General features: G+C 42.8%; 1 protein-coding gene across 1 annotated transcript in view; it reads right to left on the reverse strand.

Moving 5' to 3' along the window:
- The window catches only part of khdrbs3 (KH domain containing, RNA binding, signal transduction associated 3), a 78,911-nt gene that overhangs the window by 15,774 nt on the left and 48,792 nt on the right, over positions 1-14,345 (reverse strand). Inside the window, exons 4-6 of the mRNA XM_068731266.1 lie at positions 13,371-13,517; positions 12,387-12,526; positions 8,507-8,687 (exon numbers count right to left, since the gene is read on the reverse strand). Coding sequence (XP_068587367.1) covers positions 8,507-8,687; positions 12,387-12,526; positions 13,371-13,517 — 468 coding nt within the window. The remainder of the gene's footprint in view (positions 1-8,506; positions 8,688-12,386; positions 12,527-13,370; positions 13,518-14,345) is intronic.

The following is a 14,345-nucleotide window of genomic DNA, read 5'->3' on the forward strand; positions in this document are numbered from 1 at the left end:
TATCTATGAATTGTTAATACTTGTTAATAAAAGTGTTGAAAATACCCGATGCAACATACACCGTTTGCTCAAAGCCACAGCTTTAAGTCTTTGAAGCTCGAAGTGTCGCCTCGTTTGAAATTGAAATAACGTCTTTGTTTTTGTCAGAAACACGCGTGTTTTTTTTTTTTGCTGCAAAACTCTAGGGATCATCTATATTTCAATATACTGTAATCTAATAGTCTCTATTATACCTATTTCAGGGTGGAATAAGTAAGCACGGTTATGAATATTGAATGATACGAATTTTTGACAGGAGCAAAACCCATGTAGCTGTGATGGTGCAGGCAAGCCTCAGTTGTCATGTAAAATATTTTCTTTGAGTATAAAAAACAGTCAAATTCTGTAAAAGATGACTAAGTCGACTGTCTTCACTGAGTATTTCAGTTTGATGTATTTTACTCATATAATAAAGCCATAACTATGAATGCCATTTGGACACATGATAATAAATAAGGTCACTAAAGGGAAAAACATTATGTTACCTTAATTTTACATCTTTAACATGTAATTAGAGACAGTTAAACAATAACACGATACTTCTGTGAGCTGTCTAATGAACATATTGGTTTTAAAAGCCCATCTATGAAACATGAATTCTAATAATACAGGAAAAAAACAATAGAAAACTCTTGTCTACATTATGCATCGCAATCACATACATGTAGTGCTCAGCTGTTCAGCACCTCGACATAAACCACAGTCGATTGTCAATTAGACACGCTGACATGGAGCTTCTCCGTCCAGCAGGACCACAAATGGAAAGTGAAATTGTGAAATGTATGAAGTCGAGGGACTCCACGCTGTGTTGCAGGTATATATAATTTGATCATAACGATGCATCTTATTGCCTTTCGGGCTGAGTATTCAACGGTTAAAGACGCAGAGCAGGTGGGGCTAATCAGAAACAATGATTAGGCGTCGGCGGTTACCAGCCGTGTAAGACACCGATATCATGAACTTTTTAAAATTTCATATCAGTGATACAACATTCCAGCAGCGACGAGGACATTTCTCCCCAACGCCTCGGAATTGTATTTATTTCTAGAAAGGCTTAATTAATTCAATTTTCTTCTGCATAATAAATAACAAATTAAATGTGTTTTTTTTTTTTTATACATTTCCTATTATGTTCCTATGCTAAGGAGGCGGCAAGGAGACCATTACGATGTTAATGCAATTTACAAATGTAGTTTTCCTAACTATCAGACATCTGTAGCTCTGATACTCTCGGTACTCAAGCATTACGCCGGGCGGATATGTTTATTATTGTTAAACAGAAATTGCTTTTCATGTCGAAGTGTGTGATGAGTTTCTATTCCTGTAGTAGCTTCAAAAGTCTCCGGTGCAGAGTTTCGTAACTTCACCTTGATACATTTTTAATTGCTTCATATAATTCATATTGTACACCTGATATAAATATAAGCCTTATTTGTTTTAATTGATGTCATGCCATGTGACCGATCACATACTCAACAGTGAAGCTATGCTGTTTTTCTCTCATATGGAATACGTTGATGTGAAGCATCTTTAAAGGGCTCTTATCCAAATTGCTGCAACAATTTTACCCTCATTCAGCCATTCACACACACACACACACACACACACACACACACACACACACACTGACATACCAATGGTGGAAAGCATACCATGCAAGGTACTGGGCTAACCATCAGAACCAATTGAGGTTCAGTGTCTCGCTCAAGGACTCTGTTGGTATGTAGAAAAGAGGAGCCGGGGATCGAGCCGCCGACCGACATTCCTCCTGTCCAGAGGCTGTCCAGACAATGGTGGGACTTAGTTCCGTCAGTTACAGCAAATTCAAATTCGAAACACGCCCACATCCGACACAACGCGGCTATCAAAACATGAAAACGTGGCAAAACTGGCTTGTTTTTACCAGCGCCTTGGATTCAAAAGGCTTGCCAGAGAACCCTAGAGGCTGCAATTATGAACCATTACTTGTCACGGCGCTCAAGTGCAACGAAATAACCAACAGTCGATTGTTGCCAGGAGTAACGCCGCGAGTCACTCAATTTTAGAAACGCTCCTCCCCTCAACCAGCCAAATCAGATTAGAGGAAATCTCTGCACATCGGACAATTTGGCCTGTGGGTGGCGCTATAGGAGTGATCATCGGGTGACCAAACAGGCAAAAAAGGGTACATCCTCTGGGGAGCACGAACGTGCTAAGTAATTAATGACAATCTGACATTGTGAAAAAATTGTGAAGCGTCGCATGAACGTTGGAGTAGAGGAAATGTGTGTGTGTGTGTGTGTTGGGGGGGGTGTTGATTAAACATTGAAATAAATCCTCTGGGACCATGAATATCAAAATACTACTTCTACAGAAACCCACCCAAGTAGACATCTAGGTAGCAAGGACATGTGAATATGTTTACTGAAGTTTTGAGGAACTGTTCTCTTGCATTATAAGTAGCCGCTGAAATGTCCGGACCAAAGCATCCTTCTCACATTACTGACATCAGCATTGTTCTGGGCCAACTACCTGAACAGATATAAGGTTTAACACAGCAGAACAGGTACTAGATACCCTGATTAGTTTTCAGAACACAAGCCATGTGCCATTAGCGTTAAGTGAGTCCTCCTGTCGTCTCAAAGACAACTCTCTCTCTCTCTCTCTCTCAAGGTGCTGTCCACTCACGTTGGACCACACCGCCTGGCATTAAAAGGACCATATTACACTTTAACAATGGCATGTTAGTTCTATTTATTAGAGCAGCTACTCTTTAATTGAGTTACAAGCAAGCTGAGAGCAGAAACATGCTCGGCGTATAAATCACAGCGGCACGTTGGAAATGGCTCTTTTCTTTAGTGTCTGACGGGAGGAAAAGCAGCTTTAAAAAATGGAAAGCGGGGCTGTGATGGCAGTGTGAGTGAAGCTATTATAATATCTGATGTGTTTGTATTGATATACCATTTACTCCAAAATATCTTGGAGAGCACAATGGTGCGACAATACTGCGACAGCGCTGTGTTTCCAACACTAAACAGGATTAGTGTGACAGTGAGAGGTTGCTGCCTAAGTGAGTCTTTCATTTGTATGCCAGTGGATGGCTGAGAGGCGTGTTGTTAAAAGATAAGGACTGGCCTCTGAGGCCACTGAAGACTAACAGAGGGCCTGGCACTGCATGTTACGACAGCGGTATCACAGCCGCTCCGCTGTGCTCTACAATACCAGTGTAACAGATAGGATGCCGCTGACACCCAGAGCAGGCTTTTCAGGCGCTGAATTTGTTCCCCGCATAACTGTACTGAATCCAAATGAGTTCAGCGACAACGCCGTCCGCCGCGTTACGAACTTTGCAGACAACTGAGAAAGCTGCGTGGCCGGCTTCGAAAACCCCGTAAAGGTGTTCGCAAAATGCAAACAACAAAAGCGAGGAAAAATTAAGCAAATTAAAAGAAGGAGGAAAAAAAAAAAAGCCTCGTTCTTCCCGGATGACTTCAGCACAATACCATCTGGTCAAAGCAAAAAAAAAAAAAAAAAAAGAGTCTTGTCTCTGCACAGCTGTGCCACACATTGCTCTTATAACTTCTTAGCAATAAAAGCAAAAATAAGACCTTGTGATGTTGTTCAAAGAAAACAAAGAACGCAGTATCTGTAACCCTCGGTCATCCGTCTTGCTCTCAGAATGTCTCAAAGCTACGTGTCATTTATTCTGCTCTTCCTGCCAGCATATTTCAGAACGCTGAAAAGGCTGGAATTTGCTGAAGCTTTTTTTTTTTTTGCTGCAGGGGTAGAAATAGTAGTCAAGCTATCAGATTGAGGACGCCAAAAAGTTGGCCCAATGCATCAAGTTGAAGTATCACAAACCTGTACACACTTGACAAATGTCTTAGCTTGCCTCAGTTTTACTTTACCACCTTTTTTTTTGTTTTTGATCTTTTTGGCTAAGTTTTGAATAAAGCTTATTCACACCTGTCAAGTAGTATCAGGGGGATTCGTGTCATTAATGCATTAGCCCCGCGGAAAACATCTGCACCGGAAAATTAAATTCAACATCACTGCTCCTGATGCAACTAGCTCTACTCGTCTGGTCTTGCTTATCCTGTGCAAAGGCACGGAGGCGCGGGGAACGGCCTTGGCTGAACAGTGGGTTCTAACAACTGTTTGTAGTGAGGCGGTTCTATGAAGGGATTCTACAAAATCATCATATGAGATATTCATAACGTATTGATTGTCGTTGTTTTGCAAGAGTCTACAGTCACTCTGTAAAGTAAATACTAATGTCAGCATGCTAACATGCTCACAATGACAATGTTACACCGATGCTTAGCAGGTGACATGTTTAACACGTTCAACATCTTAATTTAGCGTGTTAGCATGCTAACATGCTCACAATGACAATGTTACACCGATGCTTAGCAGGTGACATGTTTAACACGTTCAACATCTTAATTTAGCGTGTTAGCATGCTAACATGCTCACAATAACAATGTTACACTGATGCTTAGCAGGTGACATGTTTAACACGTTCAACATCTTAATTTAGCGTGTTAGCATGCTAACATGCTCACAATGACAATGTTACACCGATGCTTAGCAGGTGACATGTTTAACACGTTCAACATCTTAATTTAGCGTGTTAGCATGCTAACATGCTCACAATAACAATGTTACACTGATGCTTAGCAGGTGACATGTTTAACACGTTCAACATCTTAATTTAGCGTGTTAGCATGCTAACATGCTCACAATGACAATGCTACACCGATGCTTAGCAGGTGACATGTTTAACACGTTCGACATCTTAATTTAGCGTGTTAGCATGCTAACATGCTCACAATGACAATGTTACACCGATGCTTAGCAGGTGACATGTTTAACACGTTCAACATCTTAATTTAGCGTGTTAGCATGCTAACATGCTCACAATGACAATGCTACACCGATGCTTAGCAGGTGACATGTTTAACACGTTTGACATCTTAATTTAGCGTGTTAGCATGCTAACATGCTCACAATGACAATGTTACACCGATGCTTAGCAGGTGACATGTTTAACACGTTCGACATCTTAATTTAGCGTGTTAGCATGCTAACATGCTCACAATGACAATGTTACACCGATGCTTAGCAGGTGACATGTTTAACACGTTCGACATCTTAATTTAGCGTGTTAGCATGCTAACATGCTCACAATGACAATGTTACACCGATGCTTAGCAGGTGACATGTTTAACACGTTCGACATCTTAATTTAGCGTGTTAGCATGCTAACATGCTCACAATGACAATGTTACACCGATGCTTAGCAGGTGACATGTTTAACACGTTCAACATCTTAATTTAGCGTGTTAGCATACTAACATTAGTCCTAAGCTGGAAGTACAGCCACGGCTGAATGAAATGCCGTTAGTTTTGCAGGTGTTTGCTCATAAACCAAAGCATTGAACGGAGTTAAAATATGACTTACTGGTGGCCGGAAAAAAAAGGTCAGGGGGACCGCCAGAGTCGTTGTAATTCACCCTCTGCTTACCATGAACACCTCTACAGAATTCCATTGCCATATTTCTTGGAGATGATAAAGTATTTCACTGCATAATTGAAAAGTGTAAGCTGCTGGTGGCGCTACATGAAACATTAAGATTCAACCTCTGGGCACCATGAATATATGCACCACTTTTCATGGCAAATCACCAAGCGGTGGGCCGACCCACCAACCGACCGACATTGCTCAATCTCACACCGCTGGCATGGCTAATACAAAACGTGAGAATAAAAAATGATGTGCACATGTACCGTATACGTGTGCCTGTAATTTGTAGAAATTACAGATGATTCACTTTTGCAGGAGAAGCAATTATTGCAAATCACAGGTTTTGTCCCACGTGGATGGGTTTCAATCTTATCTTCATGACCGGTCTTGCCTGCCACACCAGTTGGATGCAGCTTCTTTATTACTATATCTGAAATATTTTCCTAACCATTACACACCCAGTTTAGATTAAAACTGCGCCATGTAGAACATGATTCAATTAACAATGCTTGGCTCTCAAAAGGGCTGGACATGCGGAGAGGGGGATGTTTTCTTTTTTTTTAATGTCACAACACTCAGCGAGTGCCGAGAACGGATTACTGTATCTGGAGGATTCAACATAAACGATACCAACCCACGTGCATTGCACATTTCTTGGTCTTCTCACCCAGCAGAATTAAGCTTCTGTGTGAACAGAAACAAACACGCTTACATACAGCGCTAGATTTAACATGAAAGTGAAGTTCTGCTACTTCAATTAGCCTCCTTCATGCTGGTAACGATGATTCAGAACAACAACAAAAAAATAGACGACACGCAGCCTCGTTTCTGAATTGAGAATTGCATCATGTCTAATTGTTCTCCGACGGGATTAGTGGCAGGTAAGAAAGAGCTCTCAATGCACCTAATGAATTACGTGAAATGAGATTTGCGATCATAGTAACCATTCAAGACCGATGGGCCTGCCAGGACCCGGATCACGGGGATAATAGCATTTCTGTGATTTTTACTTGGTAACAATTGGATTGGGAGTCATTTGATACTGATACAAACAGAGTTTATCAGAGGGAGATTATGTCAAACAGACAAAGATAATGTGTATCCATGCGTCATCATGACAAATCCACCCAAAAGGTAACCTAGGTCTGGTGCTTTTTTTTTAATGTGAACAAGGAGAGAAGAAGACAAACGCCTCCAGCTGAACAAATGTTTTGGCCCGTGGCAATGCCTCACAGCGGAAAAGAGAACGACGGCAACGTGCATAAGATTGACTGTTAAGCGGCGATAAATGAAGGCAACAACTGTTGTATTCATTGATGAATACAACAGCCTTGTTTGTCAGAGCCTGATGGAGAACACTTGTCCCGGGATGGTGATGTATTCTGATGATACGGAGTCAAACTCATTCAGCTTCTAATTTGCAGCGATGTGGTTAGATTTATCATCCCGGCAGATGTTGGGGGGGGGTCTTTTTTTTTCTCCACCCGGATACACAGATGCAGGTGTCGGGGGATGCATTTTACAACTGTGACAATGATGGGAAACAGCTGGTCCAGGAGTCATTCTCTACGACCTCCACACATTTAAATTGCAACCTCCGAATAAACCTGTCAGATGTGGTTAGGTATGGGCTGCTGGGGCAATTTCCCAACGCAGGCCACCTCCTCGCTCCTTTCTATCTGCTAAATATGCGATGTTGATGCCGGAGTCTCTGGGGAACTTGCCTTGACAGTGCGGTGGGGGACTCTCTTGGCAAACGCACAAAGAGTCGACTCTAAGCCTAATATATTCATCTCTGGCAGCTGTTGATATTACAGACAGGTTCCCATAAGACTGTGCAGGTAAGCTAAAAGACCAAACCACACTAATTCATAACTCCTCATGGCGCAAGACAAACAAACTTAATATGGTGGCGATCAACTCCTACAGGCTGATGTTTAAGCAGCTGTGCATATTTTGTGCTGAAATGGACATCTTTGGACATATTTTCTCACATCCAATGGTATGAAGTGATGCCACCCCCACACAAAGGAGATAGGTGCAATTCCATCTGTGATGCTCACAACATTGAAATTAATGGTCTCACTTATTATGGAAAATTCAAAAATCTTGCCTATAGCTGTTTCACTTTCTAGAAGGTGTACAGAGATCATCATTATCTGTATTTCTTCTGTGTCCAACCAACAACATAATGTACGTCTCGAACTGACTGAACATGGGTGCGGTTTATACGGGAAGTTGTGTTAAATCGAGCAAATGTTGTATTTTCCAACCTGATATTCATTGGCAGAGCAATTTCTGTAGCTTCAAAGCATTACATTGATTTCATATTGGTAGATCATTAATTATGAAATATATTTCTACATCATCATACTGTACTTCTCATCTCTCTCTCCCTCTCTTTTATTATGAACCTCATGTCGTCCTTCTCCTCCTCGATAGTGAGCTCTCAAAAATTCAGCACATTTACATCCATGCATTTTTTTGGTTTTTATTTTGTTTAAAGTTAAAAAGGCAACGTTTAAGCCAAGCGAGATGTTGGCTTGCACATAAAAGAATGGTCTCAGTCGCTTCCACACAGTGAGGCACACAGCTTATTAGATACACAGCTGGTATCTGATCGGTAAACTGTATCAGCTGACACCCGAATCACAGGTATCGTCCTCTGCTGCTGCGACAGCTACGCGGTATTGATTTCATCCTGAAACGTATGCATTGTTGACTCCTAATTGTATGTCTTAATACTGCGGATAATAAAGGGGCACGGATTGTTGAGTCTATAAGAATGCCACCACAGAATGAAAAAAACGGCTCGCACAAGCTCCCGCAGCCCAAAAACAAAAGTTGAAACATCCACTTCATAGTGACATAAAACACAGAAAAGCAGCAAATTGTCACACATTGAAAACACTGGATTGAGCAAATGTTTGGCATCCGTGCATGACTTTTTAATATACTCACATATTCGCCGTACGTGTCCAGAACTATGGGAGGAGCCGGCCGGTACCCGGCGGTCGGCGGGGCGCCTCTGGCTCTCTGAACCCCCCTCCCTCTGGAAGACGGAGCCCGGATGGGTGGGGCTCCTCTGGGTGCTGCTCCCCGGGGCACCGCTGCATGCAGCGGAGGAACTCCTCCTCGAGTCCTGAGGAAAGAGCACAAACTTAAATGCATTTTCTACGTCCCTTTTTTTTTTTTTTGAGGGGAATGTGATGAATTATTGGAGGGAGGAATAAATATGTGTGTACATAGACGGGATGGATCTGTTACATACAGTATATCCTCTTTCTACACAACATGTTGATTTTAAAGCATTAAAAGATACCGTTACGAGTAGAGTGTCATGTATCATAAATACGAGACGCCAATGCATCCCAGGTCTTTATGATGAGGCGCTGTAATTTATTATGTTTGGAGTCGAGCTGCCTCGTCTACTTTCGCTCCAGTTAGTGATTTCCCACATCGTCCAGAATGACTTGGTAAAAACCACAGCGGTGCATCTGATACATTCAGCAGGCGGGTTACATGTGTAGGTGGAGGCACTGAGGAAAAGCGAGGGTGGAGGGCAAGCGCCTCCAGTCGAGAAAAAAAAAAGTGAGTCACGTCCATTGCTCAAAACACAAGCGCGTCTTACGGCTGTGAAATGCAGATGACAAAAACGGCGATGGATGTTTTCTCGTCTTGAAATTGAAGGCCAGCATTTTTGACTGTGGGGAAGTGGAACACTAATGCCCATTCACACCATTAATGTTTTAATGGGGGGGGGGGGGGGGGGGTTGGTTTTACCTTAAATGTTTCGGTGAACGGGCGTAATTCCCACAAAGCTCTGCTGCACAATAGCTCCAGCGAGATACCGATATGTGCAGCCATCCAGATGAATTAACGCAGAACGCGGAGTCTAAACTGCACTGTAATCATGATGGAAGCGGAGTCAAGCTGCTCTGTTGGAAATCAAAGGCGGTCTGACCTTGTGGTTTGGTAAAGTGTTGTTTGAGCTTTTTTACACCGACTGAGCCTCCTTTTTTTTTAAAAAAGCCGTCAACTGATCTGAAGCAGCAGCAAAAAAAAACCCCACCAAGGTTGCTTTTGTGATTATCTTTCTATGCTTTCCATTTTTTTTTCTTCTTTTTTTTCTCTCCATTATTATTGGCGAAACATCACAGATTTGGGTCAGGAGGAGGATACAAAAAAAAAAACAGGGAAGTCTCTCTTAATTTCCTGACTAAAAGGGGGACAGCGGAGGATGTTTACTTGATAGAAATTGGACCACCCCCACCCCTTCAAGCGGAGCGCTGAGAGTTAGCTCCTCTTTAACTTCACTTCCAGCAACGGCGCCGATGAAAGACAAAAGAGGAAACATGCCACAGCTTCAATGAGTCAATCCAGAGCATTGGCAGCAATCAAAAGTAATCACACGTGAGTGAGAATACGTCGACAAAAAGTGCATCCTGGTTAGAAGCCTGTATAGGACTCTTATCACACAGGCATGCTAAATTGTAATTAAAGTGTAATTTAAAAAAAAAACGTAGCCAATTATATTGTGACTCTTTGCAATGCAAAGTCTCGGTGACCTTGTTTATCTGAAGAATCTGATGAAAGAAGCGTTTTTCCTTTTACAAACACGAAGAACAAACAAAGCGGCTCTTTGCGTCCGACGCAGAGAGACTTAAAAGTTTTCTAATGGGCCATGAGTATTTTTTTTTTTTTTTTTTTTTTTTATCTGTAGTCTTGTGAGGTCTCAGAGGAGCTGGAATCAGTTTGTGTTCACAGGGAGAGCATCTCCTGGAGATCATTTGCATATACATAAAGGCTTTTATGCAAATTGTGGCATTGCATCACTGTGTACTACCCAAGCACTATTTACTATCATTTCTGTTTTTCTATTAAAGCTACTCGCTCACTTAATGGCCCCTCCGACCTATTTCAGCACACACCAGTACTATAGTCTCAGCTTATATATATATATATATATATATATATATATATATATATATATGGCAGCAAAGAAGACACTATTATAGTCCCCAAATGTAAACTGCCTAAATCACAGTGTGTCTGAGACGAACGGAGTCCCTCGCCTCAGAAGCTCCGTACTTGCCCAAATGAAATGATGTCACCTGTGTCTAACAAGCTGTGTCTAACTCCTGGTCTGAATCTAAAAGGGAACAAACGTCACTTAGCATGCGGAGCAGTGCGACAAGGTACAGTAAGGAGGAGAAGTGAACGAGGAGAGAGGAGAGGTCGTTTGAGATGGAGCGGTATAGGATAATAGGAGGGGAGTGACACATATGAATGGATGGAAGCCGAGAGGTGTGGCTGGGGGAGAAAAGTGATCGTGAAAGAAAAAGGGAGAAAGAGTGAGATAGTCCCCTCTGATTGAATTTTCTCCAAAACTTTATTGAGAGCTCTGTGTGTCCAGAGAAAGCAGGACTTAGCCGGCGTTAGAGCGGATGTTGTGGCTCTCTTTGGTCCATATGCACAGTGCAACTTTAAATGAAAGCAGCGGCGCTTTGCTTTTTGTAGTTTTTATGCCAATCATCTATGGTTTCTGCCCTTTTCTTTGTAGTCCCTGCTGAGGTCTGCACACAGTCAGCAGGGCTCATTTTTTTCTGCCTTCTGAAAACAAAAAACAAAAAAAAGAAGCTATTTGCTGCCATTCATTCTGGTAGAATATGAGACATAACTTCCAACACATGACATTAAACAGGACACCGGTATGCGCCTGTACATTTTCGATACGCCGTGCCTCCTACCGGTTGTTTGTCAGCGCCTTCCAAAGTGACCCATTCAGCCGTACGGGTGAGGCAAACAAAACTTCTTAGGATCAGATTGTGGGCATTGTTAAAATAAATCACCACAGCATTATCTGTTTCGGGAGGTAATTGGAAAAAAAAAAAAGAAAAAAAGAAGAACAATGGTCTCCATTGTCGCAGTCGAAATCTTTTTACGTCCAGACACGCAACCTCCCGGTCGAGACGTTGTGCTGTGGCGTAGCGTTCCGCTGCTTTTCACCTTTCCTTCAGGGAGACGATAGGTATTATTTGCATCGACGAAAGAAAACGGAAAAAGTAAACATACAGGAGATGTATTGATTTTATACGCTAATTTTTTTCAGCCGCAGATTTAAACAATCTATTTTGAAACCCGTGGTATAAAGTGCATGGCGCATTCATGGCATGTCCAACTCCCAAAGGGGGGACAAAAAGGGGGGGGGGGGGGGGGGGGGTCGCATGTAGTCTTGTGTCGTAACATGGAATTAAACCAATCAGTGTGTCATCTCCCATTCCCGTTAAAAAAGGCTAAACGGTTAGTTTGACAGCGGCGAAAGAATCGTTTATGAATGGCTGAACGCCAATAAATATGCATTTGAAGCAGAATATTTCCTTTGATAAGGAGGACTCTCAGTTGAATATTTGTTGTTGTCCATTGACGGTGAATTACTGTAGCACGATGTGGCGGGAGGGAAGGGAGAGTCAGGTGGTCCCCCCCCCCCCCCCCCCCCTCCCCCCCGTCTCCCAATCCGCAGAGTGTACAGCCATCCCACCACTGGTTATGTTGAATTATGTGTACTTTGCGCCGATTATTAATTTGTCATAAAGATTGTAATTGTCTCGTATTCATGAGACAACACAAAAAGGACGGCGTTGTTGGTTCCAGACAGAGGCAGTCGTAAAAAAAAATGTTCTGTAACTCTTAACGGCACCGTTAACTCTGAAAGATGCAACTGGATCCCGTACAAATACCGCCGTCCAGAAGCTCCTTATTAACTGTAAATAATACCCCGCTTCCCCAGGCGCACACAAAAGTGCACGAACGACACAACAACCTTTTGGAGGCAGGTTACCTTGGAGGCCCTGGAACAGGTGTCCCTCTTCCACGGGCGGCCGACTTGCCCCTCACCGATGGCACCTTGGCATCCTCCGAGCCGCCATTCAGGTATGTGAGCTCCTGCAGCTGGGCCTGTCTGATCTCATCATTGTAATCCTGCACACAGAGAGGCAAGCGTGTTCACACACACACACACACACACACACACACACACACCCACATACAAACACACCGACAGCAATAGACTCGCTTTCAATTACACTGTATTAAATTCGGGCCTCTATCTCCAGGGCTACAACCCCGGGAATATCTAATTAATGTACTTTATAGCACTGCCGTGACCGCCGCTCCCGAGGCCGCAAAACATTCCAGATCGCCCGTTGATAAATCCTCCGCGACCCCCGTTTGCCTTCATCTTCTCACACGGCTTGCTTTTTTTTTTTTTTGCCACTAAATTAAAATACATAATTAACGAGGAAATAGGTCTTTAAATCATAAAAAAGACGATATGATTGTCACGTGTCCGCGCTCTATATCAATAAATGTGTTTTTACTGGCAACGGTGGGAAGAGGCAACGCGGAGGGGGCTTTTTTTTGGGGGGGGGGGGGGGGGGGGTGGAGCCTGCTGATAATTAATGGGGAGATGTAAATCATCATAGCTCTGAGCACTGGAAAGATCATCTATTATGAATGGAGGGAGAGTAAATAGGCTCCCCGCTGCACGCTGCTGCCAAGAAGAGTTTGGCCCATGCAGAAACCCCCCCCCCCCCTCTTTTATTCCTGTCGTACCCACGACTTCACCGCGCGGATCTCCAGACGCTTTATGCAAACACTTGACAAGACAGACCCTGACAGAACTACAGCGCAGGTAGCTGCCGTTACTCGAAGAAAGAAAGTGAAGCCCGGAGACAGCGTGTGTGTGTGTGTGTGTGTGTGTGTGTGTGTGTGTGTGTGTGTGTGTGTGTGTGTGTGTGTGTGTGGAGAAAGACGGGGAACCTACTGGTATCAGGAACTTCTTGATCTCCTCCAGAGCGTGACCCATCCTGGCGTAGGCCTCGGCCGGCGGGGCGAACACCTCGATGAGGACGTGCAGGTCTTCGTTCAGGTGGTGATATTTGGCCTCGCCGCTCTGCCGTAGCTCTTCTTCCTGATGGTACAAACAGTTTGGTATCATATATATATATATATATATATATATATATATATATATATGTACGCTGTCTAGGGAACGAGCACGAGTTCGCTGTCACAGTCGGCAACGTTTATCTTGTTTTCTGTATTTTTTTTGTCAGGGATTTACTTGCAGGGAGTTTTCGCACAAAGGAAGTTTGATGCTTCGGTGCTGGAGAGTTAAAACCAAAAAAAAAAAAAGGACAGACAGGAAACAGTTGTGTGGGTTCCTTTTTTTTTTTAAAAACGTATTTGCAAACAGGCGATCCCTACGATCTTCTCTGCGGCGGCTGTCACATTTAACTGATTACCTTCGTCGTCGTCACACAGCTGCCTGTCCTTGTAACAAATGCGCGGATAAAGTACGCGCTCTCGTGCGCTTAATCATACAATATTGCATTTTGTTTCTCATCTATGTGAGCTCTGCTAAAATAAATTATAGGGACGGTCGGGAGGCAGGGATAGAGTGAAGTGAGTTCTTTTAACAATAGTTTTTAAGAAAAGAAAAAAAAATGGTAGATATGTTTATATCAGTAGAGTCAAGAGTAGTGACACTAATGACTAATGTAGCAAATTACTTATTTAATTATGAACAACAGTGAAAAGAAAAACATAAAAACCGAAAGTCTAAAGAAAAAGACATCCAAATATTCGACCCCTGTGACTTCCATTGACCCCCTGGCCTTTCCTTTTGCACCACCAGGATGTCAAAACGTTCATATTATCAGTGAAATATGTCTCTAATGTTGGGAGAGTCATTCATGTCCCTCTGGGGATGAATTGGTGTAATTTTGACCGATACTAC

The sequence above is a fragment of the Cebidichthys violaceus genome, unplaced genomic scaffold, assembly GCF_023349555.1.
Source record: "Cebidichthys violaceus isolate CVI_PGR_0920_01 unplaced genomic scaffold, fCebVio1.0.p SCAF_50, whole genome shotgun sequence".
Classification (NCBI taxonomy): Eukaryota; Metazoa; Chordata; class Actinopteri; order Perciformes; family Stichaeidae; genus Cebidichthys; species Cebidichthys violaceus.